This window comes from Microtus pennsylvanicus, chromosome X (genome assembly GCF_037038515.1).
Source record: "Microtus pennsylvanicus isolate mMicPen1 chromosome X, mMicPen1.hap1, whole genome shotgun sequence".
Classification (NCBI taxonomy): domain Eukaryota; kingdom Metazoa; phylum Chordata; class Mammalia; order Rodentia; family Cricetidae; genus Microtus; species Microtus pennsylvanicus.
This window is the reverse complement of record NC_134601.1, coordinates 54,867,571-54,893,958: the sequence shown is the minus strand read 5'-3', so window position 1 is coordinate 54,893,958 and position 26,388 is coordinate 54,867,571. Positions and strand designations below refer to the sequence as shown.

General features: G+C 46.2%; 2 protein-coding genes across 2 annotated transcripts; both read right to left on the bottom strand.

The window, feature by feature from the left end:
* Positions 1–381: 381 nt before the first annotated feature.
* On the bottom strand, positions 382–6,180 carry LOC142840352 (rhox homeobox family member 1-like). Its single transcript, XM_075956912.1, has 4 exons — positions 6,106–6,180; positions 3,782–4,314; positions 1,909–1,954; positions 382–619 (listed from the first exon to the last, which is right to left on the bottom strand). The coding sequence occupies exons 1-4, from the start codon at positions 6,178–6,180 to the stop codon at positions 503–505; spliced, it is 771 nt and encodes a 256-aa protein (XP_075813027.1). The 3' UTR covers positions 382–502.
* A 1,156-nt stretch (positions 6,181–7,336) lies between these two features.
* Positions 7,337–11,543, bottom strand: LOC142840830 (uncharacterized). The gene is made up of 4 exons (XM_075957449.1): positions 10,097–11,543; positions 9,464–9,920; positions 8,808–8,853; positions 7,337–7,577 (listed from the first exon to the last, which is right to left on the bottom strand). The coding sequence occupies exons 1-4, from the start codon at positions 10,176–10,178 to the stop codon at positions 7,482–7,484; spliced, it is 681 nt and encodes a 226-aa protein (XP_075813564.1). The 5' UTR covers positions 10,179–11,543; the 3' UTR covers positions 7,337–7,481.
* Between the last annotated feature and the right edge of the window lie 14,845 nt (positions 11,544–26,388).

Genomic DNA, 26,388 nt, shown 5'->3' with positions numbered 1-26,388 from the left:
GCTCACTTCCCTGCTCCTGTGAATCCAGTGATTTTCCTTTGGAAGATTCAGGTTGGAACTGAACTCGAGTGCGGGCAGCAGGCAGTGCTGTCTGAAAAAGCACTGGCCTCCTACTGTGGACAATGAGGACCCTTGAACATGGTTCTGCTCCTAAGTTGTCGCAATGGGGGCGAAGGGAGCATCGGTGAGACGCAGGGACCCATGCATTCTGTGCAAACCCAGTAAAGCCAGGGAAATGACGGTAACTGCAGAGGACACTGCAGGGGACGTAGGCATACCATCTCACGAAAGACGGCTGTGCCATCTGTTTGAATAGTACATAGAGAGACCACTTTGCATCTACAGTGTACAAAGCAGAAAGAAGAAACAGGAACAATTTGTCTTTATTTTTATTGTCATACCAGTGTCTTAGATATAGGGAGACATGGCTTTCTTCCATGTCTAAGCAAGGGGAGACACCAAACAGCCCATCTCCATGTGCCTCCTGGGCAAGGATGGCACTCTAGGGCTCCTCCACATCCATCATGCAGATGTGGTCCTGGATCCCACGTGGTGCACTCCGGAGCATTGCTTTCTTCTCCCGGGCCCTCTGTTTGGCTCGCCTGTTGTTAAACCAAGCCTGAAAGCAGAGGACAGGAAGCATGTCATCATGCTGAGTACTTGGATGGAAAGAGCCACTTCACTGGGACACGTTATATGTCACTGCCATTCTAAACCACACAGCAGAAGGAGCTGTTTTCAAAACCTCAGCCATGCAGGGCAGAAGCAGGGAGGGTGTTTTGGGTGTTGGAGGACAAGGCTAGCGTCTCTGGAACTGAACCTTCTTCACAGGAGACTGACAAGAGCGGCAGGAACCATGAGTTTATGAAAGTAACAGCATGCCTGCTCCTTCAGATCACACAGGGAGAGGAGCAGCCCTGTGCCCCGTTCTGGAACAGACTCGGCACAAGACAGGTTCACACTTAACGTGACCCCAATGTGGACTTTTATTGGTACCTTATTCCAATGCTGGCTCATCTCTAATTTTTTCCATAGCTCTGCTTTTGAATGCTTCGTTCCTTAGACAAGTTTTCAAGGGGGTTATCCCTCGCCCCCTTCCCCTGCTGTTGGGACAGTTTTGGCCACGTGTTCAGGTGAAGGCATCAAGTGTATTGAAAACAACCCCCCAAATTAAAACTGTGTGCTCCTATCTCATGCAGACTGACAGAGGAAGAGGAGCAAGCACTCGGACTACTGTGCTCTATTTCCACACCAATCTCACCACAACCTGCACCTGGAGATCCTAGTGTAGCTGCTATGGGCAAAGTCCAGATAACTAGTAGCTTTTCCTTTACCCGACTGTGCACGACTAACTTTCAGAAAGCTAACAACTGAACCATTTGATAGCCCTGTTTGATCCTGCATCTTCTTGATTATTCCCACAGCATCCTCCATGACTCCACAGCCGGCATGACTCCACAGAATCTCCATGAAAAGGGCAATGACGTTGAAGGACTTAAACACGAATGACTAGGTAAATAGCTATGGCCTCACAGGTATGTATTCTACATGTATGTGATTACAGAGTCCATGCTGTTTAAAGATCTTGGCTTTGCACACAGAATATCAGCTGTATAAGGGTTTATCATACAGGCTATGAGCTGCATGTGGGCTTTGCACATACAGTATGAGCAGCTTAAGTTTGCCTTGGTTTTCTTTTTCCACAAGGTATCACTTTCCTTCCAAGAATGGGCAAGAAACCCGAGGGGGCGTGTACTTCCTTCAACTTCCAGTGATGAAGGCAGTGGTGGACATCACAAGAATGACAGACAACTCACACCTCCTGAAAAAGACCCACGACGGCTGGTCCAGGACTGAAGCATGCTCCGGGTGGACGGCCCTGCCCCATGCTCTCTCGAATTTACTCACCTGCACTTTGGCTTCAGGCACATCCATGTTTCTGGCAAGTACCGCTCTGTGTAGAGAAAGGCGCAGAGATCAGTAGTCAAGGTATTGAGAAAAGTCACAGGCTGGAAACAGTGTGTCCTTGTGTTAGACTGTATTGCCCTGCTCAACTCAAGGACTCCTTGCACACAATGCCAGGCACACTTTTGAAAGGGTTCGATCATCAGGGCATATAAAACATTGTGCTGTACATTGGTGGTCAAGACAACATTAATCAGCTTACACAAATCATTTTAATGCTGTATTTTAAATAAACACAAAAGGCAGAATTCTATTATGATTCTATGCAAATTTTAAAGAGAGTAATATGTAGGAATTATGGGAAAGCACGCATGAGGACAGGATCTTTATTATTCTTGCTCAGTTTTTTGCAAATTTTCTTTAGTTCCAATTGTAAATGCCAGGCAGGAGCAGGGGAGGGGGAAAACTTGGACTAAAAGAGAGAGCATCAAAAATAGAATCTTCCAGGTATCATGGGGCACAATCAAGATCGTGTAGCCAGAACTAATGGTGGAGACCTGTACTTCCAGCTAACTGGGAAACTGAGGCAGAAGGGTCACCATAAAAGGCCAGATTAGGCTCTAGTTAAATTCAAGGTCTCCTTCAGGACATTAGAGAGACCCTGTCTCAATCAGTAAGAGGAGGCTGGTAGCCAGGGCAACTGGCCTCAGATTTGTCCTCCTGGTACTTAAGATCAGAGAGAGGATGACCTCAAGTTCCAGGTTAGTTTTGTTTGTATTCTGGATTTTCTTTTAGCCAGGACTCCAAAGACAGTCCATTAACCCAAATGCCCACTTAAATCCAGCCATGAGATGGTGGCTGGGAACATGGAATTCCTGTGGATCAGACAAGTGGCTTCAGCCCTCACCACCGACAAAAGAGTAAAAAGTGAGAAAGACAACCAAGTTATATAAAACGTTTGAAAAATATGGCCACATTCTGTTACCCAGTGAAGTAATCAAAAAATCAAGAGGCAAATGACCAGCGCTGGTGAGGAAAGAGAGAAAAGGGAAGCTCCTAGAGTGTGGGTGGGAAAATCACTTCATGCCCTAGGTAATGAAAGAACTGATTAGAAACAGACCCAGTCCAGTAAATCCATTTCAGAGTATACCTAGTAGTCCAGTAAATCCATGAGGGGTTTACATAGCAGTCCAGCAAATCCATTTCAGATTTTACATAGCAAAAACAGAGACAGCATGGGAAAGAGGTTATTGTCTCCCCAGGGAACAACAACCCCACCACCCTAATAGCCAGGGGGCAACAGCAATCCTGAACTCCTAAGAGGGGGGTTCTAAAGCAATGGTGGGGTGTGTTGATTCAATGGGGTGATAATCAGCCCCGAAGCAGTCTGACCACCAGCAGAAACGACATCTGAAAAGCCAGAGAACTGTGACAAAAGAGGCAGAAAAAGGACATCAAGCTCAGTTGCAGGAGCCTTTAGAGTCCTCTTTTCAACAGGAAGATGTCTCGGTCTGCAGGGGAAGAAAAGGGGGATTCTGATACAGTTTGTCACAAGGAATGGACTTCTAGAGCCGTGTGAGAGAAGGCATAAAAATACTTGGCTCTGCAGACTCTAAAGCATCAGAACAGTTTCATTCCAACACGGTTTTCATCTATCTACGTCACTCCCCGGTTGAAAATGGAGAGAGTGTCAGGAGCAGTAAGCACACCTGTTTCCGGTCACCACCACAAACAACTTCCCCACTCCGGTCACGGGGGAGAAGCTACCCGTGGTTTGGAGAGTAATGGGGACAACAGGGAAAAGAAGGGGTAAAGGCCAGGTCAACATAAACATTAGCCCATGGAGGTCCGGGAGCCTCCTGGAGCCAGCACCTACCTTGTGAGTACATCTGGGTACTGGGTTTCTTGGAAAACAGTCTCCATTTCCCGCACCTGCCAGTGTGTGAAGTGGAACTGATTGCGGGGCCTGCTGGGCCTGCTCCTTCGAACCTCAGGCATCTCAAGGGCTGCCTCCTCTGGGTCCACCTCCATGGGCTCCTGGCTGTTGATGTCATCTTCAGGATCCAGGGTATCATGAGGGCTCACGTGCCCCCCCTGGGCCTGGATGTCCTCTGGATTCTCACTGTGGTCCAGGCTCAGAGCTCCCTCACAGAAGCTGCCTCCCACTTCAGCTGCTGCCCCCTGTTCAGGACGGGGGCTGCTGTCCTCTCCATAGTCCTCCATATGAGCGTAGAAATGGTCACTGTAATCGTGGATGTGCGCAATGGCTGCTGCTCTATGGAAGCCTAGACACTTGCCCCTGGCTGGAGCCTTTGGCAGCAGCCTTGCCCTGGGGGCTTTCAGCAGGTTGGGGCTACAAAGGCTCAGGTGCTCCTCCTGCCAGACCACTATTGGCTTTCTAGCTGAATCCTACCCCAGTGGGTGTGCCTGTGTGGTGAGAATGGGCTGGGGCATGGCCCCAAGGAAGTGGGGGGGGGAGAAAGGGTGTATGCAGAAGCTGAATTTTACCCCTAGGTGATCTGCTTTGATCTGGCCTCTCTCCCTGGCCACTGCTCAGAAACCCCACAGAAGACCAGGGCAAAGGGGCTACTGGAGATTTCAGGCTGATTTTAGCATGGTGAGTGGGGAAGAGGGAAAAACTCACAATGAGCCCCTGAGAATGGGGTTCTGGCATTAATGAGTCCAAATACCCCAGTGAAGTCACTAGAAACACAGCCTGAGCCTTCAGGAGGGAGGGCTATGTCAATCTTGGATAGCTGAGTGAAGGGTTGTTTACAGAATTTCCTCAGTGCACAGCACCAAGGCTTTTCTTCAAAAATATCAATGAGAGCTCTTTCCGTTAGAGAGAGATCCCGGCCATTTGCGTGTAGTCAGTGGGTGGAGACTGGGGACCCTTGGGAACACCTGCTTACCCGGAGCCCCACAATCACCGCCCATATTTGGTAAAGGCGCTCTCTCACAGAGCCACTTGACCTGGTCCCTTGCACAGCACCGCGAGCTACAGAAGAATGGCGCCATATCTAGTTCATAGGCAGGCCAGTCAGAACCTGAGGCAGGCATGTGGTCACCTAGACGTGTCTCAACAGGCTCTGGCCCTGCTGCTGGATACACGTGTGTGGCAGTTTCCTCCAAGATAAGAATTCCATGTGGGAGGAAGCCTCCTGGAGACTTTAGACATTCCAGATGGAGGTGAAAGAGTTCGTAATCCAGGACAGAAGGAGTAAAAGGTTAGGCAGCTTCAGCCGGGCTCAGTAGGGGTTTGTTCACGTTTCCTGTGTCTCCCCAGGAAGCGTGTCTGCAGCACATCTCAGTGGCAGGCTGAGGACTATAGGACGAGAATCCAAAGTCGGCTGAGGCAGAAGCCGCCATCTGCAGGTTCAGTTCAGGGAGCATGAGTCCCTGCTGAAATGCCACTGGGTGTGGCAGCCAGGCACTGAAGCAGCTTAGGAGAAGGTACCTGGTACCTGGGACATTGGTGGCAAGCGCCCGAATGAAAATCAAGAAAATAATCTTTTGCTGGAACATCCATTGTGGGGTCTAGGTCCTCAGTGGATCCCCCTCGTCTCTCTGTCTCTGTCTCTTTCTGTCTTCCTCTGTCTGTCTCTATGTGTCTCTCTCTGTCTGTCTGTCTCTCTGTCTTTGTGTCTCTGTCTCTGACTCTCTCTCTCTCTGTGTCCTTTTCCAGGTGTGGTCCCCACCATGAGTTCTTGCTGATTATCCCAAGACAAAAATGATTGTAAAATACCATCCAGAAGTCAATTGGGAGAAGAGGCCCTGCTGATAGTGGCAGCTGTCACAGTGGGGTGACAGGGTAAGGGAGGGGTCAGGAAGGAGGAGAACTCCTCCCTGGTGTAGGAACTCTTCTTCCTATGGAGAAACAGTTGAAGTTGGAAGGAGCTGGGAGCTCAGGCTCCCCGGAGACAGTATGAAGGCACCTGGAAACCCCTGCTTCCAGTCCTCCCTTCAAAGGCTGACAATGCTTTCAGTTCATTCCAATTCCCCAGGCACTATAGGATAAGCATTGAGCCAAATGAGCCCTGCACAGCCTGGGGGCAGGGGCTGAGCTCTGGCTTCATTCCTCCTTCTAGATAGAGTCCCTGCCCCCTCTTCCTGACCAAAGACAAACAGGGAATCCAAGGCTGCTGTGCCTGCCCGCTTTGGACAGCACCGTGGCCATCATGTCCCCTGGACATCTCAGACCGGAGTCCATTTGCAGTAGGTGATGGTCAGTAGCTGCTCGCCCAGTTGGTCAAGGTGCGGCAGCCCGAAAGACATTGGGGAACAGGCAGGTCTAAATGTGATATCTCTATTCTACCCCTTTGTCACAGGCCCAGGGAAGTCAGGAAGACTGCTAAAATAGTCTTAGAGCCAGGACCAGTGTCTACCTGTGCCAAAATAGTATTTCCTAGATGTGAAATGGGGAGACCTCAGGTTTAGGGCAGTGGGCCCGTCCCTAGTGTACCGGATACCTGCCACTACAGGAAGGGCTCTCAGATCTTCTCAGTGGAAGGCATCTTAGAGACCCAAAAGCAACATAACACAAATCTGCAGCAGAAGAGGTCCCTGGAGCACTCAAAGGAACAGAGAGAAAACAAACCAGGGTGTGCAATTGCAGGAGACCAGGCATTGGGACCCCGCCATGCAGCAAGTTTGGATTAGTAGCCTAGGCCATACCTCTGCATGTCCCTAAGATGAACTTGGTTTATTTGGACCTGCGGGTTCACATAGGGAAAGAAGCTGTGTTCAACCTTATTTACTAATGTCATAGGTCTGTGAGGAAGGAAAGACCCCCAAATCTTGTGTACTGAGGGTTCTCTGAGGCAGGTGACAAAATGCAGCAGAAGACACTAAGGTCAAGTCTCTGAGCAGGCCACGCTGGGAGCATATTCTCCCTGAGCCGGAATACAAAAAGGAGACAGAATCCCCTCTCTGCCTGGGCGGATAGCTTCGCCTCTCTGTCAAGAAGCAGGACTCTGGGCAGTGTGCCTCCTATTGCCCTGAAGGCCCACCGAGGGGGAGCGAAAGCTCACAGGGTGTTCCCATTCCCTCTGCCACCAACCTGGGAGACAGCTCTGAGAAGTTTCCAACAGAGCCCAAGCTGGGACTTACTGAAGTGTGGGTGGTAACAACCGTGTCTAGAAACACACTGTCCTGCTTTGGGGACTTGCCCTTTCTGCCCTTATAAAGAACTTGTCCCACAGAGATAGAGCGAGTTGACAAATCCATGAATGGGGTGGGGCAGAGAACCACGTGGGGTCAGCAGGAAGCAGCCTGGCACCTAGAAGTCCTCCTCCCTTTGCAAGGCAGAGTGATTACTGCTTGCCCATGTCACCCCGATTTAAATTTCATTTCCGGAATTTAAACTACCATCTTTCAAATACTTATACCCACAGTTTGGTAATCTGGGAAAATAATGGAGCCAACGTACTGAGAATACACCTCTTTATTGCTGAAATCAATGCAGGGAAGGAAAGGGTGTCATGGCCATCAGGGATGGCCGACACATTAGGGGCAGGGTAGGCTGCAGGACATCTTCCTCCAGGACAGGGATGGCACTCCGTGCTGCTCCAGCATCTTCAGGCATCGTTGTTCTCGGGAGCAGGGGGTGTGTTGCACAGCACCAGCAGTCTAGTATTCCTCCGGTGAAGGGCTCTCCTGTTCCTAAACCAATCCTGTAACCAGAAGAGAGCCTTGTTTCAGTACACTGACTGTATCACGGCTGAAGAGCACATGCTGTAACTTCGTATACTGGCTCAACTTGGCTAACACTTGAGGACATATTTGGAACCCATCCCAGGCCTTGTGTATGCTAGGGGTGTCTCTAGCGCTCAGCTATTCCCTTAGCAAAGCACCAAATCTTTGACTGCTTAGAAACTCCATGTTTATTATGTAGCCCCAAGAAGGGTTGAAGAGGTACCTCAAGTGTATACTGACTGTTCAGAATGCTGGAAGCAACAGGTTCATTCTCACTGAAACACTCAGAACACCCCCTGAGCAGCCCCTGGGAACGTGTAAGCCACACCCAGTCCTTCAACTGAGGAACAGACCCAGAATATTGCCTCTTCTCCCCATCAAATGGTACTTTTTGGTTGCAGGCCTGCCCTTTAAAGACCTACCTCTCTCTCCAGCCCACATCAATTGGTATTTTTAATGCATTCTTTCAGGAAGGATGCATAATCTAGCTCATGGTTTCCTGCGGGTCCCTGCGGTATCAAAAATTATTAAGAAGATTTCTCTTGGGCTCCTGAGGATCCATAAAGGCCTGAGGCAGTAGTCTGTCAAAGTTTCCACCATGCTAGCATTGGTTAGTATCCAGAATGCAGATTTAATGAGACAAAGGGCACGTCTTCCGGCTCTGCTTCCTTCTTAGCCTCCCAGCACAGTGACTACAGGCCTTTTCCCTCGTGGGCATGTGGTCTGGAAAAGCCAGGGGTGCCTGGAATGCTGGTCAGAGTGCACACACATCACCAGCAAAGGGAGGCAAAGGTGCTAAGAGCAGTTTGAGGTCCCTGGGCCCTGTACTGGTTCAGAACTAAGCTAGGCATCTGCCATTACAGACTGGAGCGGGGTGAAGTCTGAGAAAAGTTTTTCTGAGACACGCAGCGTGACAGCTGAAGGTGGACAAGAACGTGCTTTCTTCACTTATTTGAGGCATGCGGTCTGCAGTCTCCAGAGCACCTTGGAGAGCACGGTCTGTCCACCACATGGCAGACAAAGCACCTTGGTGTCTCCAGCTCGGCATGTCCTACTGAGAAAATGGAGGTCTGGTGACTTCCTGAACCTAGCCTGCCTGTGTACTTGGGATGCCATTTCAGGGTCCCACTCTGCCCCTACGCCTGTCTTCTAGGCAGAAGCATCACAAGATAGGAAGTCCTGCCAAAATTATTCTTTAGAATACTGACCTGCACATCGGCTTCTGACACACCCAGCCATCTTGCAAGATCCTTCCTGAAGTGAAAAGATTCCAACATTTAGGCTTTGTGTTAGAAATGAAGGATCGAGGGACATGTACCATGTGCTTTTGAATCATTTACGTCCACACTTGTGTGCGTTCACATGTGTACACACACCCACATCCACACTATTCCTCATAATTTCTTTGAGACTAGCTTTAGCAACAACTTTCCTTCAGGGACTAAAATTAAGGGTAATCCCCCAAACACAGGTACCTACTCAATGTGCTTGGAATAGAAAACTTAAGGCAGAGCCTCCACGATGAAAAGTCGTAGCAAAATTTTAATCTGAGGTGGGATCCGTCCCATACATTTTCCCAGCCACACCTCCGGCTTCTTTCTCATAGTTAAAGACCCATTTAGAACAAGCCTTGTTTAAATTTCCCACGCACGTGTCCCTTAAACGGGTAAAAAGCACATTCATTCCCAGCGGGAATAGGGCCCATCCCCCTACTCCAGAAACTAGTTTCTCACAGAGGGTGGGAGGATCGGGACAGGGTGTGTCTATTTCTTGAGGAAAGCAAGGATCCAGGGAGCTCCAAAGGAAAACCTGGGCTAGGACACACTGCCTAAAATCCAGCCGCCTAGCAGGACAAAGTGCTTACCTCATGTGCAAGCTGGGGTGGCGATTCTCTTGGAAAAGCTGCTCCAGATCCTGCAGCTGAGACAGGGTGAATCTGGTGCGGCGCTTGACAGGCAGCCTTTCCCCAGTCTGGGGACCATTGGTGCCCTCAGGCATCGCCGCCTCTGGCTGAGGCTGCTGTTGATCCACGCTGCCGCCATGGCCACCTTCCTCGTGGACCTCGTTGTCCACGGGGCCAGAACTACCAGCGGCAGCATGGCCTCCTCCCATTTCTTCTTCTTTGATTTCTCCCTCCTCTACCTCTTCTCTGGCTTCCTGAGCGAGACTGCACTGAGCAGGCTCTTCTTGAGCAAGCTTGCCTTCAGCAAGTTCGCCCGGAGCAAGTTTGCCCTCATCAAGCTCCCCCTGAGTGGGCTTGCTCTGCTCAAGCCCTTTCTTGCCTCCTTCCTCTCCAGCCTCCAAGGCCGTTGCATTCCCACCTGAAACAGAGAAAATCACAAAGATAAAAGTCTGAGCATTGTGGCTCAGGGACCATTGGAAGGTCTCAAGAGGGGCCACAGGCAGAGCTGAGTTCCCGAAGCCCATGGCCACCGGCTTTCCCACTAGATTTCTTTCTTGGCCCCCGCCAGAATCCCGTCGGAACCAGTTTACTGACCATGCTGTTGTTCCTGGTCCCCATCAGCTCCCAGCTCCCGCATCCCGCTGAAAGTGTCGGAGCAGTCTTTGCGAGTCTCCATTCCGGGAATCTTCCGATCAGACACACCACAGTCCTGCAGATTCAAAAGCTGCCTCTCACAGGTCTGGCGCCAGACGACGAAATGAACTGCTCTGGCGCTTGACCCGGAAGGGCTGTCTTCTGGGGGCTCAACCAAATTACAATGTGTCCAATCACACAACCTGTCCAGCCCAGGCTGTGGGCTTGTCCTCTGAGGTGCCTAAGCAGAAGCAGTTTAGGGTTGCAAAGAGCAGAAGTACATAAAAGGAAAAGCAGCGAGTCTCTGGGGCGGGGATGCAGAACCTGTGGCTCCAAGTTGCCTCTGGACTTTAAATTCCAACACAGGATGCAAGTCACACAAAGACCTTCTCAAGCTCAGCATGTCCTTGAGTCCGGCTAGATCATTCTATGAAGTTATGCAAATGTCATTCAACCAAAACGACAAAGACGCATCCCTTAATGAAGTGGCACAAATTAGACTCCATCATTTATGTGCCAAATAGTGGATTGCCCAAGTGTACACACTCACTGTGGTCGCTACCTCCGTCTCGTGTGATGGCAAACACGTGCGAAGGCCAGGGCAAGATCCTCCTGAGAGTCTGTGTTCTCAAAGGGCTGAGTCCCAGCAGTCTTCCAAGCATGTTCTGATGGAGACCTTTCTCTCTCTACCTAGCTGGGCTTGTCCCAAGGACCTATGGTGGCCCAAAGACATCTCTGGGCATCACAAATCAGCCTTAGTCAGTGGCTCCAAACTTGTCTCACTGCCATGAAGTTTACAGACGGGAGGAATAAGCAATTCTGATGCAGTCTCTTCAAAGAAGCATTGCAGGAGAGGGGGAGATTGGGGAAAAGTTAGAGAAACTCCCCAGATAGGTGACATTCCCCAAATTTACAAAGGCCACCGAGCTCTGTCATTTAGTGGATTTTGTTTTTAAAGCATCATGGCGGCAGCGATAGGTGACATTCCCCAAATTTACAAAGGCCACCGAGCTCTGTCATTTAGTGGGTTTGTTTTTACAGCATCACAGTGGCAGCGTCTGGACAGTGCCTGAGGTTATTGTTAGGAGGCGGCTTAGTTCTCTGGGATAGCACAGGCTTAGAGCCTGGATGCCCAAGATCCATATGGTCCGGCCCACACCAAAGAGATGATAGTGCCTTCTTCATCTGGCTCAGCCCCCCTCCCACCACACGCCCTTTGCTCATCTGTGACTAAGGCTTTGCCAGGTGTTGATCCTTGTCTGGTAGCCACCAGCCACTGGGCGGCCTTGCGCCCCGACATTTCCTATGGCCCACTTGCTTTTAATTGTACTTATCTCTCTTTCTGCTCACAGCTCCCTAGAAGCAACTGCAATTATTCTGCCTGTTCTGCTTTTCTTCCTGTTCTCCTTGTCTCCAGCGTCTCTGTGAAAGGCTTTCCTCAAACACGGAAGCGGGAGGCTTTCTTCGAGGCTGTCTTTCCCTACTCCCTCAGTTAGCTGCTCTTGAAGCCAGGCTATTTTAAGGGACAATAGTGCCACATGCGCTTGCTTGCTTTTCTTTTGACCCAAATTTGAAGTTATGCTGCAGCCAGCGCAGCCTGGATAGCCAAGACTGGCAGGGTGTGCTGGGATTGAGACATGGAGGCTTCTTTTCAGGTGGAAGAACAGCAACCTTTATTTTGCCCAGCAACCTTTTATACCTCTACTCCTTCTGTGGAGACCCACTGGCCAGAAAGAACACAAACATTCTTGTCAATTACAGACCACAAGTAAGTTCCCCTGCCGGTCAGGGGGAGTGAGGACAGCTGGATTACAACCAAGTTATATTTATTAAATACTGGCCAGGATGGTAGACATTGGTCAGGCCCACACCTGAGCTTCCCAGAGCATGGCGCAAATTTCCATTAGTCACAGGGTTGCAATGGCAAAAATCACAAGACTCTGGGTTTCCACCTTTGTCCAATCAGGGGCAAGCATACTTCCCATTGTTCTTTCCTGCATATGAACCTACCACCCACATGCGATCAAGACTTCCTGTACAGTTAGGGCAACCAAACTTCCTCCCAGAAGTGAAAAGGCATGGCTCTTTATCTCACAGGAGCCCCCAGCATTCCAACATGTACTTTCTTGAAGGAATTGGTGCCTGCCTGGCCAGCAGACTCTCTGGCTGGGAGACCGTTCTTATCAGTGTGAGATAGTGTCGCTGTGGGACTGGGCTTCAGAGACTCTGTTTCTCAATCTTAGTGCTCCTGGTTTGGCTGTTTCAACCCCACCCTCCATTTTAGCCCTAACTTCCCTGCACCATATGCAAGCAAGTTGCAAATGTGAACCTGGGTGCTTTTTCCTCACTATGGTCAGAGACCTACCTCCTGCATGGATCCCAGCCTTGGATTCTGAGATGAATTCCCCAAGATGCTGCCCCCAGGGTTTGGGAGAAGCAGATAAGCAATTGTTCATTCTGGGCGCCCCTGAGTCTGTTCATTCCATCTTCTTTCTGTAGAGTTCACAGGACCCTGAGGGGAATTCTTTTATTTCTGGTAGTTTCCTCCCAGGGCTCAGCAAAAGAGTGAGGCAGAGGGATTTCACTCTCTGATCGGGGAGTCAGCACCCTAAAAGATGGGTGCTTGCTGTGTAACCCACAGGAGCTGTGGTGTTCACTGTGGGAGTATCTCTGGTGGCCACCAGGAGACCTGATTCATGATAGGGATGCCACACTGGAACAGCCAAAAGGACCCCGTGCCAGTCAGTTCTGGGATAGGGCCTGTTGAGGAATGCAGGCTAGGACAGAGGTGACTTGAGCCAGGTCCTCAAAAGCTCATCTGTCCATCCTGGCCTTGGTAAAGGTTGGTCCCATTTAAGTGTTTGGAGGGAGGCTGTGTTTGGGAGATTTAATTGGATCCTTGGGGCAGTAGAAGCCATAAGGGGACTAAGGGACGCTATTATCAAGGAAGCAGAACCCGTATGTGCTCCATCTGTCACCATAGAGGGTGAGTGATAACTGTTCAGGTGAGGAGGTATGGTCACTTTGAGCACTCAGAGGCCCACAACCATAGACACATCCCTGTATACAGTTCAACTCTTGGGGGAACTACACTTTTGGGTCCCTTGAGGAAAGGCCTTCGCACCCCCACTTGATGTTTTGTGGTTGGTTGAAAACAGGAACAATCTGTTGTTTTCTGCAATGTTTCTAAGGATGTTTACCCCTAAGTCATGTGAGTTACGGTGATGGGCTTCCTGCTTTTGCCTGTTCGGCTTCCCTTGCTGAGGACTATATATACTGTGTGAGAAAGGGGAATAAAGGCTTCTCTGCAGAACCTGAAGCTGTGCTGTGTGTTAATCCCAAAGTCCCTCGCTCAGAGAAATACAGTTGCCGTGCTGGCGTGGCAACACTGACCCGACACTGGCAGCTAATTCTGCATTTGCTGGTGTTCCGTTGGTCATGAATTTTTGCAAACCTCAATGAATGACTATGGCTTTGAAAAAATAAATGGATCTCTGTGTTTCTCTCTGTATCTGTTGTTCTTTCTCTTTCTCTTTGTCTTTCTTCTCTCTCTACCTGCTTGTGTGTGTATGTGTTTTTTTTCTGGGAACAAAGAGCATCATGGTGGAGCAAATGAACAAGATCCTGGGTGTGGAGGAGCTTGGTGGTGGTAAGTCTTCTGAATCTCTTTATCTTCCCATTCATGACAACCCAGCCTTTGGTCTAGTTTCCTAGTCCGAGTCTACAGGGTATGGTGACTAGTTGCTGGGGAGCCTGGGGAAGGAGTGGTAAAGCTCATCTATCAACCTGCCATGAAGGGTGGGATTGCTCTAGGTCTGTGGAGTGGAAGTCAGTCCATGGTATCACTCTGACATCTTTGATATGGGTTTTGGGTGCAAGATGAAGGGTCACGTCTTGGCTTAGGAGGCTCCCCATTTGTCTTGCTCCTATGCTGTGGCTCAGTGGGCACAGGCGGCACAGCTCTGCTCACCTGTTTAATCCATGGAAGGGAAACAGGAACCTTTATGCTAGGCTCTCATCATTTTTCGAGACGAGTTGCTTACTGGAGCCAGGACAACAAAAAATATTCCCTTGCATGGGAGGTTGACCCTCTCATTAATGAGGATGCCAGAAATATCCTAGGCAGAAGCAGAAGCATCAGGGACTGTGGGTACAGACTGTAGGAAAGCATGGGTTAGTTACCTGGGAACTACTCTCCGAGGAGAGCTACCATATCACAGCAGCACCCCCTTCCCTAGAGACACCCCTCCAGATGGAAGGCTGGAAGGGAGGAGGTGGATACTCAAGTTCTCCTGAAGCTCTCCACATTGATTTCATTATAAGTTGGTCCAGGATTTTTTCTGGCACTCTGCTGTCCTGCCTCTTGAAAAGGTGGAAAAAATTGATCCTACAGAACCTCAGGGGAGAGGGTTTCGTGTGTGTGTGTGTGTGTGTGTGTGTGTGTGTGTGTGTGTGTGTTTTGAGACAGGGTTTCTCTGTGTAACAGCTTTGGCAGCTCTGGCTGTCCTAAAACTCACCCTGTAGACCAGGCTGGCTTTGAACTCCCAGAGATTCATCTGCCTCTGTCTCTCAAGTGCTGGGACTAAAGGCGTGTGCCACCAACTGGCTAAGGATTTCATCTTCTCTTTTAGTCACCTGGGCTGGAATATCTCTTAGGTAGTGGGGAATCCTGGTCACAAGAGGGCAGTTTTAACTATAATATCATTCTTAAATTAGACCTCTTCTGTAGGAGGGGAGGAAATGGGTTGAAATTCAGTGTGTTCAGCTTTTCTTTTAGTTAAGAACCACCCCTGGAAAGCCTTTCCCTCCCCTGAGAATTCTATGCTTCCCACAGGCTTCAACTCTATCCACACTTCTGTCTCTCCTGCAGCCCCCTCAGTCCTCAGGAAATCTAGTCCCCACTCACAGGAATCTTCTCTATGGGAGTGCATGAAAGGAAATTTGGAGCAAAATTCTTTCATCTCTCATTTTTCTTCTCAGAGCTGAGAGGTAAGACAGGCCATGGGCAGCTAAACAGCAAATGCAGACTTTTAGACAATTTCCTAAGCTCTATGATTTGGCCTGGAAAGATGTGATGTTATTTCTAGGACAAACTTAGACCCCATTTGAGGGGTGAAACTCAGGGGGAACATTTGAGAAGAATATTGAAGGTTTAAACTACAAGGGAGCCAAGAACCGAGGGCCCCCCGACTTATCGTTGGAAACTGACTTCCCTTATACTTGAGACTCAGCATTTACTCCAGAGTGTCAACAAAGGAAGGCTCTTCACAGGCAAGCTAAGAACAACAAAGTAAAATTTTGGGGGAGGAGATCCACCTAGGTTATGGGGGGATTCATGCACAGTCACGTCACTGAGAACAAACCGTTTATTAGGCTTCTCCTTTTATCCTTGCTAACAGAAGACAGAACACAGAGCACTTCTGTGTCGCCAATTCCTTGCGCCTGGAAGACAGAACAGGACACTTCTGTGTCATCGATAAAGGAAGGAGTGACTAGTCTAACTGGTCATTCTTTCTTTGGAATCAGTAAGAAAGGATAGATAAGGGGAAAACTCAAAGGGCGCTCTGGAGAACAAAGAAGGCATGGGAGGCATTCTGATATATGTTCCTTTTGTCTCACAAAGGAGCAAGATCATTCCGGCCTGTAGGAGTTACTCTGTATCGGTTAGACAGAATGCCTGATGTTTCTCTGCCCTCCAGCCTGGTCTAAAATTAAGACTAAAGGATTTTGAAAGTGACCTCTAATGGGAGCTCTCAAACAAAGCATTATATTATCCTAAAACTTAATCCCTGTAAGAGGGAGGGCAACTAAGGTTTTCAGATTCTCTGCCTCTATTTACAGGCTTGCTTAAGGTTTTCAAACAATTGCTCAGTCCCAATCCAGCAAGGGAGAGTCTCAGGTTGGACACTGGTAAAGGCAGGCACGTCTTTTAGCTTGATCATGCTTAATCCTGGGTGCAAACGGCTGTGAATCTGTGACCTTATAAAATTAGAAAACAGGGTGACGCTTCGAAATCAATGACCCTGTCTCAGATAACACTCCAAAGAAGGAAATGCTTTCTGTCTCTTGTCAATCCCCGTTCCCAACACATAAGACTCATTTGAACAAGTCTATGCAGTCGCCGCTGACCTCAACATAAAGTCTCCTGTCCAGTGTGTGGCACTGAGCAGCTTTTTTTCTTCTCTGATCCTTCTAAAAAGAGCCATTTTCTACCTTTAATTTTAGAGAGACTCATGTTGTTTTGTAAATAAGTTATATTGCTAAATTGCCGGGCCCTGTTTGAGCTCACCGAGGAGCTGGCTTTGGAGATGGAGTTTTGACCCTCTCCAACCTTAGACCGAGCATGATGTTGCAAAGTGTTTTCCAAAGCCCCTTTCCCAAGTCAGGCTGCCCCCTCTTCTGCCCAAGTGTATGAAAGGAAAGAGAAAAACAACAAAACATCTCAAGAGTGAAATTACTGTGCCGTTTAGAACATCTAAAAGGTAAACCATTTCCAACAGGGGTCAATGTTATATCATGATGTAAAGAGGCTTGAGGTGCATACAGACTAAAAGTATCTTAATCAGTAGCTCCAGCAAGGTAGCTCTAACGGGGCTTTCTTCAATTAATTCCTGGAGGATGTTGTGAGCATCAATTTGATGATGCTCCACTATGTACCTCCTGCTCCTCTGTACTCACTGCTCATATTCACTCAAAACCAAAAGTGTGGTATGGTAGATTGTTTTAACTGTATAAGTTACCAAATAGTAGACAAGAAGGCTTGGAGCAGGAGCTAGGGAAAGACTGCGAAACACCGCTGAGGCCAGAAGAGGGCAGCAGATCTCTTGCGTTATGGATTGTTGTGAGTCATCTTAAACTAGGGATTAAACCTGGGTCCTCTGAAAGAGCAGTCAGTGCTCTTAACCATTGAGTGATCTCTTTGGCACCCCTACTTTTGTTTTGAGGAGGAACCAAAACAATGTAAAAATCTCATTCAAATAAAAAAACAAAACAAAACCCAAAACCCAGCAAGGCTGTTACACAGATGGGAAAACAAGACTTTACAAAAGAAAGTCCAAGCCAAGCAGGGGTGGTGCACACCTTTAAACCCAGCACTCAGAAGGGAGAGGCAAGTGGCTCTCTGAGAGTTCAAGGCCAGCCTGGTCTACAGAGCTGGTTCCAGGACAGCCAGGGCTACACAGAGAACCCTATCTTCGAAAACCAAACAACAAAAGAATGCCCAAAATGGAAACAAAAAGACAGAAACAACTCCCTAACCTTTCATGGGGGATGGAGGAATCAAGGGTTCTTTTTCATCGTCTCAGAAGGAACTCTTCATAGATTTTAGTATGGTACTGAAGGGAGGGAAAATCACTTTCCCGGTTAACTGTTTAGATACACAGTCCTCTATGTCACAGCCATACAGGGCTAACAGGTCAGTATATGGGGCTCTGCATAGTCTTTCCTTCCAGCCCTTCCTTGCTTGCATGAAGTACTCCCTCACTTCAAGGACATTGAGAGAGAGTGCTAAGGATCTTACCAAAATATTTTCCTTTTTTTTTTTTCCAAATTCTTGGGTTCTGTGAGAAAGCATATGCACACACACATATGTACACCTGCACAAAAGAAAGTAAAATTAAATGCATTTTAATGAAATAGGATTTCTGTTCAAAAGTTAATATGGGTTAATAAATAAATAAATTAAAAAAAAAGTTAATATGGTTGGATGTTTATCCAGAATGAAGAAAAAAACTAAAACCAAAACCCATAAAAGATTATAGAAAGATAAGACTTAAAGGTGATATATATTATTAACATTCCCAAATTAAAGTTCAATATATTAGTGTCAAATGCCTATTTACATCAATGGAGGTCTCTTAAGTTACTACATTTGGTAAAAGTTTTAAGTACTGACTTTAAAAACAAAGATATGGGGCTGAAGAGATGGCTCAGTGGTTAAGTGGTTGCTCTTCCAGAGGACCCAGGTTTCAGCATTCGTATAGTGGCTTACACATGTCTGTAACTGCTGTTCCAGAGAAATTGATAACCTCCTCTGGCCTCCATGGACAGCAGGCATGCATATGGTGCCCAGCACACATACAGGCAAAGCACCCATGCACATAAAAATAAATAAATCTTAAAAAATGTCTAATCAAAGTTTATTTAAAATTATTTTCTGCTCAAGCTTTATGTGACATTTACACAATATTTGAAACACTAGACTGTGGAACATCCCTCAGATGTTCTTTAGCACTGGCGAGTCACTTATTTTTCAGGGAAGCTATGGAAACCCTACTGGGTAGACTCCAACCAATGACCACAGAGGAAAGTTGACACAAGAAATAATCTCCTCCGTACATCCAAGCAAAGGCATGGCTCAGCAAGCTTTTGACCTAGAGGACCCCTGAGGACCAGTTTCTAAACTGCCTTGACAATTTAAACATGGCTCATGGCTCATTCATCCGCTTTCACGCCTGCTTGTTCTTAAATACACCTTAGGAAACATAACTAAAGGTTAAAATGATTGGTATGTTTCTTTAACAACCCACGGGCTTGTACTCTTCAGATGCTAGGTTTAACCATATGAAATGCTATTTAGGCAACTGTCTCTCACTAATGAATTTCTTCTTGTTAAAGAAGATGTTCTCCAGATACAGGGCAGTATGACTGTGGCTCAATTCAGTACTTCAGTGCTTACCTATGGCAGGAAAGACAGGCCTACTATTGTTTACCTAAAAATCAAATAATGGTTCAATTTCTCCTCTCTCTTGGTCTCTGGACACCATCTGAGAGTGTCCTCACATGGTGATTCTGTAAAAGTGCTTGGAAGCGGATTCTGGGTTTATCATTAGAAAGTCCAGCGTGGAGGTCAAAGGAAATAAGAAAAAAAAGGGAAGGACCCAATGAATGGATGCTCTTGTGACCCCATCAAGGGACCTTAATAGACTTTGATTTAAACGTTTTAGAAGCATCCCATTCTGGCTTCCTTGGGGCCCCTGCTTCAGGCTTATATTGCCAGTAACTCTGGCTTTCCCCCTCTCCCTCACACGTCTAATCTGGTGCCAGTCAAGAACTTCCTTTCCTGGCTGCTGTGCAAAAGGAATTACTGATGCACTTTTGGGGTTCCCTAGATAGGCCCACCCAGAGAGGTACCTCAACAGTCACATTCCACTCCCACACCCTGCACTAGGAAGTCCTATTTGGTTGTTACTCAAACTGTCTAAACGGCAGTTGGGTTACCTCTTCAGAGGGGAGAAAGATGAGAACAGAAGATAAAAACTGGAGTTTTTCAGGGTAGAAACTCCAAAAGTAACAGTTTCCAAAATGCTCTTGCTTCTCAAATCAGGAATGCCAAAAAAGGAGCTCAGAGGGTTTCCTATCTCCCTTTAAATGAGCCCCTCTTCCTAGAGTATACATGGGGGTGAAGATGAAAACTCCGTCCAAACATTAATCCTGTCTAGTGAACTAAAACTTAATCTCTAGATGTTCGTGGTAAAAATAAAGTCACATCTACTCCCCAATTTCATGTCATCTCCTAAATGATCTTAGTGTTAGTCCCTCAGAGGGGAGAGATGTAAAGGACAGAACCTACCTCTAGGTGGAGACGTGACCTTGTCCCCTTCCTTGGGGGCCAATCTGTGTGGCAGGTCAGAGGGATACCTGACCAGAAGACCAGGCCTAGGTAGGTGGATTCACCAGGAGACAATGCACTTTTTCTTTCCAGTGTTCCTGACCCACAAGCCACTGCGTGGTTGGGCTGGGTCTGCTAGCCTTTTCCAAGGCCCAGCTTATAAAGCTTAACTATTTCTTTTTCTTCCATCTGTCTTTTTTTTCCTTCTTTCCAATGCTGCTGCAGAGCCAAAGGATGTTTCTAAACTCCTTAGCTGTTGCAGGGCTTACTCTTTCTCTGTTGCTCTGCTCCGACCACGTGTCTGCCTGCTACCTCGCCTCAAGCAGCGTAAACTTTTGTTCTCATCTTCATCCTCCTCCTCCCGTGCAGGCAGTATGAGCTTTGCAATTTGTCTGCCCTGAGGTGAGGTGGTGTTTTTTTTAACTATAATAAATTGCTTGTCAGCTTCTACTTGAGTCTGTTCTTTTCCTTTAGCTTGTATTTGTGTCTATTTTTAAATTGTTTTACCAATGAAACTAAGAAACCCAAAGAGAGGACTCCAGTTTCTTGAGTATCATATTGTGACTCTGCTGGGATACCCAAGATTTCTGGAAACATTTCTTTCCTGACTTTGAATATTTCAATTGGCAGAGAAAATGAGCCAAGTTCTGCACTCCAATGGTATCAAAACCCACTATTGCTGCTTTTGCTAAATGGTCATGCTGCCAAAGTACCTACCCAGTAATTACATTAACACCCATAGAGCAGGGCTGTTCTCAAGCTTGATCTGAGATGCTTCTTTTTGCAGTGGGCAGCAGTCAATGGAGAGATATGGAAGGGGTCAACGTGCTTAGAATAGACGACTCACTGCTCAGCTCTAATTGAGCATCTCCCACACACATCAAGGCTTAAGGAATACTATACAAGCAGAAGTTGAAGGAACGCAAGAGCTGGAGGCAGAGATCAGTGCTGTGAAATTCTGTCTTCTAGACATAATAGGGCTCTCAGACTCAAACAGACAGCAGGTGGGGTTACCTCCAGATGATGAAGGCAGACAAAAGTCTGACATAGCTCAGGGAGGGACTCTCCCAGTCTCACCCCTTATGAAAGAGCTATAGGTAGTTGATGGTTGCTGGAGGAGGGAACTTCATTCTTCTTTGAGGGTTGGCCACTATAGGGTCCCCACGCTTCAGTGAATGGCTCAACAGTCACACCTTTGGCCAGCACTAACTAGAATAGTGCGTTGTTTGGGATAGTGGGTTAAAAAAAAAGTCAAGCCACTTGGCGGTGCTCCCTACGGAAACAACAGACTATCAAAACCTCCCAATACCAGGTATGAGAAACACCTTTTCAAACGGTTGAACAGGGTAATGTGGGCGACTCCCAACATAATCTATAGTATTCATGTAGCCTTGGTTGCCTCTCAGAGGTCGTGGGTGCGACTCTGTTACTGAGGACATTGCATTCCTAGGGCACAGGATCAGCTGGCTCAAGTGAATCTGACCTGACAGTCTCTTTCCTGTACTCGAGTTTCCATGGTTCCAGAAAATACTGTGCAAACTGCAAAGGGGAGACAATGCAACTCAGCTGCAACACCTATGAACCATTGCAATGAACAGCATGGCAGTTTCTGCATAGGTGCACTCGCATGTTTGTGGCAACCAGCGGCTGTCTAATTTGACGTAAGGCATACTCAACAGGAGGGGAATTATGCCTGGTACGGGAAACCTAGCCGGCTTCCCCGGGCCAGTAACCCTGGCTCAGTGACCCCCACCCCAAACTGTACAGTCATGACTATCTACTTGTTATGATATGATTAAATGTTTTTTGCTCCTATCACTTGCTTATAAAGTACCCAAATATTTTTTGAGTTGTCTTAATCACTTAACTTGGCAGAACAGACCAGTTTTTGCTTGCTTGTGTGGATATTGAAGGTCCTCATGCAGGTTTCCCCTTTAAAAATCCTTTCTCATATCCCTCCTTCACGGCAGTCTCAAATTTGGCTCAGATTGTAGTGGCATTTCATTTTTATTTTTAACAAATACAGCTTGCCTGAAGATCCGAAGAACAAAACAGCCAGCCACTGGCTCTTACCTCTATGTCAGTCTGAAAAGGTGATTCTGTCTCCAGGAATCTCAGAATGAGACTGTTTCTGAGAACTGTCTCCTCCTGTCTTATATTTCTCTCTAGAGCTGGGGTTAAAGGAGTGCACCAATGGGATTAAAGGCATTCACCTCCAAGTTTCTATGGCAACCAGTGTGGCCACTGGGATTAAAGATGTGTGTGGCCATTGCCTGGTCTGTAAGGCTGACCAGTGGGACGGTTTTGCTCTCTGATCTTCAAGCAAGCTTTATTTATTAAAATACAAGTGAAGGGATCTTCAGGCAAGCTTTATTTATTAAAATAAAAAAGAAATGCCACTATATCAGATATTGGTGGTTAATCAATAAACCTTTTAATTATAATTTAATTGAGTCTATGATCTTTTCCAAGAGTCACAAACTCCCTAACAAGTAGTTAATGACAACATCCTATGGCTCTTCTGTCTTTCTTTTTTTAATCCACTGTTGATAAAGGTGATAATTTTTTCCCTGCTGCGCCAATGCGGCAACTGTAGTTCTTTTGAGCGAGGTACATCAGGGTTAACACACAGCACAACTTAGAGAGGTTCTGCAGACAAACCCCTTTATTCCACCTTCTCACACAGTATATATAGCCCTCAGCAGGGGAGGCCGGATCAGCAAAAGCAGGAAGCTCATCACCATAGAGGTAAATAGAAACAATGCCAAAAACAAGATTGTTTTGTTCTTGTTTTTGGAACAACCAAACACAAGAGTGCAAAACAGATCAAGTAGGGGTGTGAAGGCCTTTCCTCTAGGGACCCAACATCTCCCTTTAAATAATAATAATAATAATAATAATAATAATAATAATAATAATAATAATAATAATAATGCCAGTGTCTCTCTCTGTAGCCTTGGCTATCCTGGAACTTTCTATGTAGATCATAGTGGCCTTGAACTTACAGAGATCTACTTGCCTCCAAAGTGTTGGGATTAAAGGTATGAGCCACCACGCCTGGCCACTTTAAATTATTTTATTTTATGCATATATGTGTTTTGCCTGTTGCTGTAGGAATTCCTACAGCCAGTAGCCTTTAAGTTACCCGCCCACTTGGGCGGGACCTCATTTACTATATATGTTGATGTATGTGTCTGCTTTTTCTCTTCCGGCTGCGGCATTTTGGTTGGTGTTCCCTGTTGGAGCAGAGCATTGTGATCTGTGAGTCTACCCCTAAATAAATAACCCTCTATTATATTCAATTCTGAACTAGTGTGGGATTTCGTTTAAGTGTCCTTCTTCAACCTGTATGTATGTCTGTGTACCACATACACACCTGGTACCCACAGAGGCCAGAATAGGGTGCTGGATACCCAGGAATGGAGTTAAAGACAGTTGCTAGTCACCGTGAGGGTGCTGAAAAATTGGTTCCCTGAAAGAGAAGCTAGTTCTGCCATCTCTTCAATCCTATAGATGATACTTTACTATAGGCACAGTTAAACACCTTCATTTTTGGATTGAATCCAATGACTTATAAATTCATTACCAGTTTCTGAACAAGTTAAAACTAATTTCATACTACCACAGGTGAACATGTGGCACAAATTGAGAGCAGGTATTCATTATCAACAAATATTAAAACACACACTTCTTTATAGAGTATCATAGACAAGAAGAATGTTTTGTTAAGTGTTAGACATTGTTCCAGAACAAAATACACTGACACGTTTTTTTTTAAGGGGACATGTGCAGTTTCTCAAAACTTGTGTTCATATATAATTCTTATTGGGCTATTGATGGTATATGTATGTGCTCATGTGTGTGCCCATGTATACATTTATGCATGTTCTCATATGCATGCGTGTACGCATGTACACATGTGTGAGCATATGCGTGGAAGCCAGAAGTAAATGTCGAACATCTTCTTCAATCACCCTCCATATTTTCATGGGTCAGGTTCCCTTACTAAACCTGGATCTCACTGATAACAGCAGAATTAGTGGCTAGCAAGCCCGAGGGTTCCTCCTGTCCCCAGCATTATGATTAAGAGCATTTGCTCCTTTGCCCGACTTTATGCCTGGCTGCTGGGTATCCAAACACAGGTTCTCTTGGTTTCATGGTGAGAAGTTAACCAACTGAGCCATTTCCCCAGCCTGACTGTGTTTAACTCTTGAGTAACAGTTCCATCTTTCTGAGGTGAACACAAATTACTTTAAAATTTTTCAGTTTGTTTTACTTTTTAGATAAACATCCAAAAGATGTCTGTACAAGTGCATCCTATACTTTGTTAAGTAAATGGCTGGTGAACTGAAAGGTGCCTTCACGGGCGGGAGAAAGAAACTGAGAATCTGACTTTTCCACTCTCCAGTGGACAATTGGTCAGGAAGCCCAAAGGCTAAACTGTGCCTAGGGGAATATTCAGAGTGGAATCAGGGAATGAGGAAGAAAGGATAACCAGAAAATACTTAAAGGCCAGGAAGGCCTTTGCTGGCAAGGTTATGATCGCCTCTGTTTTAACTGTCAATCACGTCAGTAGAGATGTCCACATATTAAAACACAACTGGGAAAAAACCTCTAGGAAATCATAAGTTAGAAAAGCAAATAGCAAGTAAATGTCATGAAGATCTTGTGCATTCAACATTCCAGGGCAGGTCTCATGCCCAGGAATAGATAGCAAACAACAAAATAGCCTCTATGTTTTATTTTTATTTTTGTGTGATTTTTGTTTTGGTATTTTTTTTATCACATTGATTTTCTTTCGTTTTAGCTTATTTGTGTGTTGGTCTTCATTTTGTTTTTCATATATATATATGTATATATGTATATATATGTACACTCTGTACACTCTGTACACTATGTACTCTCTGTAATATATATATATATATATATATATATATATATATACACACACATGAGAACATGAAGTTATGTAGTTAGGGAGGTAAGGGTTACCTGGGAGAAGTGGAGGAGGGAAAATACAATAAATATATTATATAAAAACTTTTAAATGATAAATGAATTAAACAAACATTTAAAATGTAAAGAAAATTCTAGAAAGTTAGGAAGCATTTCTAAAATAAGATGGAATGGAAAACCTGAGGCACACTATTAGATGCAAACTGTAATTGTTTATGAGCTGCACAGATTGGGAGAAGCAAAATGATTTGGGGTAGGAATATGAGTCAATTTCTAATGAAGTTTTCAATGAAAACCTGATGCCATCTTTTTGTGGCACTGGGATTTATGACTTTCTCATAGAAGACTTTTATTTGATACAGGGTTTTCTCTGTGTAACAGCCCTGGCTGTCCTGGAACTCACTCTGTAGACCAGGCTGGTCTCGAACTCACAGAGATCCACCTGCCTCTTGAGTGCTGGGATTAAAGGCGTGCGCCACCACTGCTCAGCATAAAAGACAAATTTTGACTGTCTGTTTTGGTTCTAAGCCAACAGATTTAGGGTCTAGTCCTACTATCCTTAATGAACAGCTGGAACCCTATTTCTATGCACAAATTTTACTTATTATAATATTCTCCCTCGTAAAATTCCTTTGACAAATAAACGAGATAATAATACTTTACATAAATGGTGCATAGCTGAGTTTACTATATCTTAGATATTTTAATATTGTTTACTGTCTTTCGCACTTCATATGCCATTTCTGTTTTATAAGACACGAATTTTAATTTTTCTTAATTTTTCAAGTTATGGTTCAAATGAGAGCTTTTAATAGGAAAATTTCTTTTTTCCTTCTGAGTTTGCCTCCATTCTAGTTTATTCCCCTCCTACATTGCCTTTCCCAAATGCTTTTTGATAAAAGCAAAACTTGCCAGAGTGGCAAGACTCCCTGATTGGAAGGCTTGCGATCGAGGTCCTGAGAACAAGCACCAGTCCATGGTCCCTACTCTGATTCTTTAAGAGGCAGATGCACTTCTTGCTTTTGTGTCGGGAGCAGCCTGTGTTTCTAGGATGGGGCAGAGCCCACTGGTAGGTTCAGGAGGCTAAAAGGGGAGGCCTGGCCTAATAGTGCAACTGCTAGGAGCTTTAGATCTCGCATGGGGAGGCAGGCCAATTTCTTTGTTAGTAATAACATAGTTTGCGGGTGTGGACCTTATGTGTAAGGGCACCCAGCTTCTCTTCAGTGTACCTCTGCATTCAGTGGGATTCTGCAAGACCATGGGGAGGTACGTGGATGCCACCTAGAGCCCCAAAGTAGGGTCCTCATGTGCTATACTGAATGTCCACTGGAATTTAAGTACTGCCTGAATGTATAGGAGATTTTTAAGGAGGGTGTTAGAGTGACTAATCCATTAAAGAGAAACCTATTTGTGAAATAAGTAGAACTATATATCTTTTAAAATATACCTTAAAGAGTGTCAGTTACTCCTGAGCTGGGGAAGGTGGAACAGAAGACTGCTAGGCTGAACTCGGGCGAAAAGAGAATGAAGCCTCCCTCTGACTTGGATGTGTTGCATGCTAGTGCTTTCCACGAAGCAGCAGGACCTCTGGGAGAGTGGCTCCTTGTCTCTGTGTGCTCTATAGAGGGGCAGGGAATACAACTGGGGGCAGCCTAGAGAAATGCTCACACTCCTCCTTCCTGTGCAT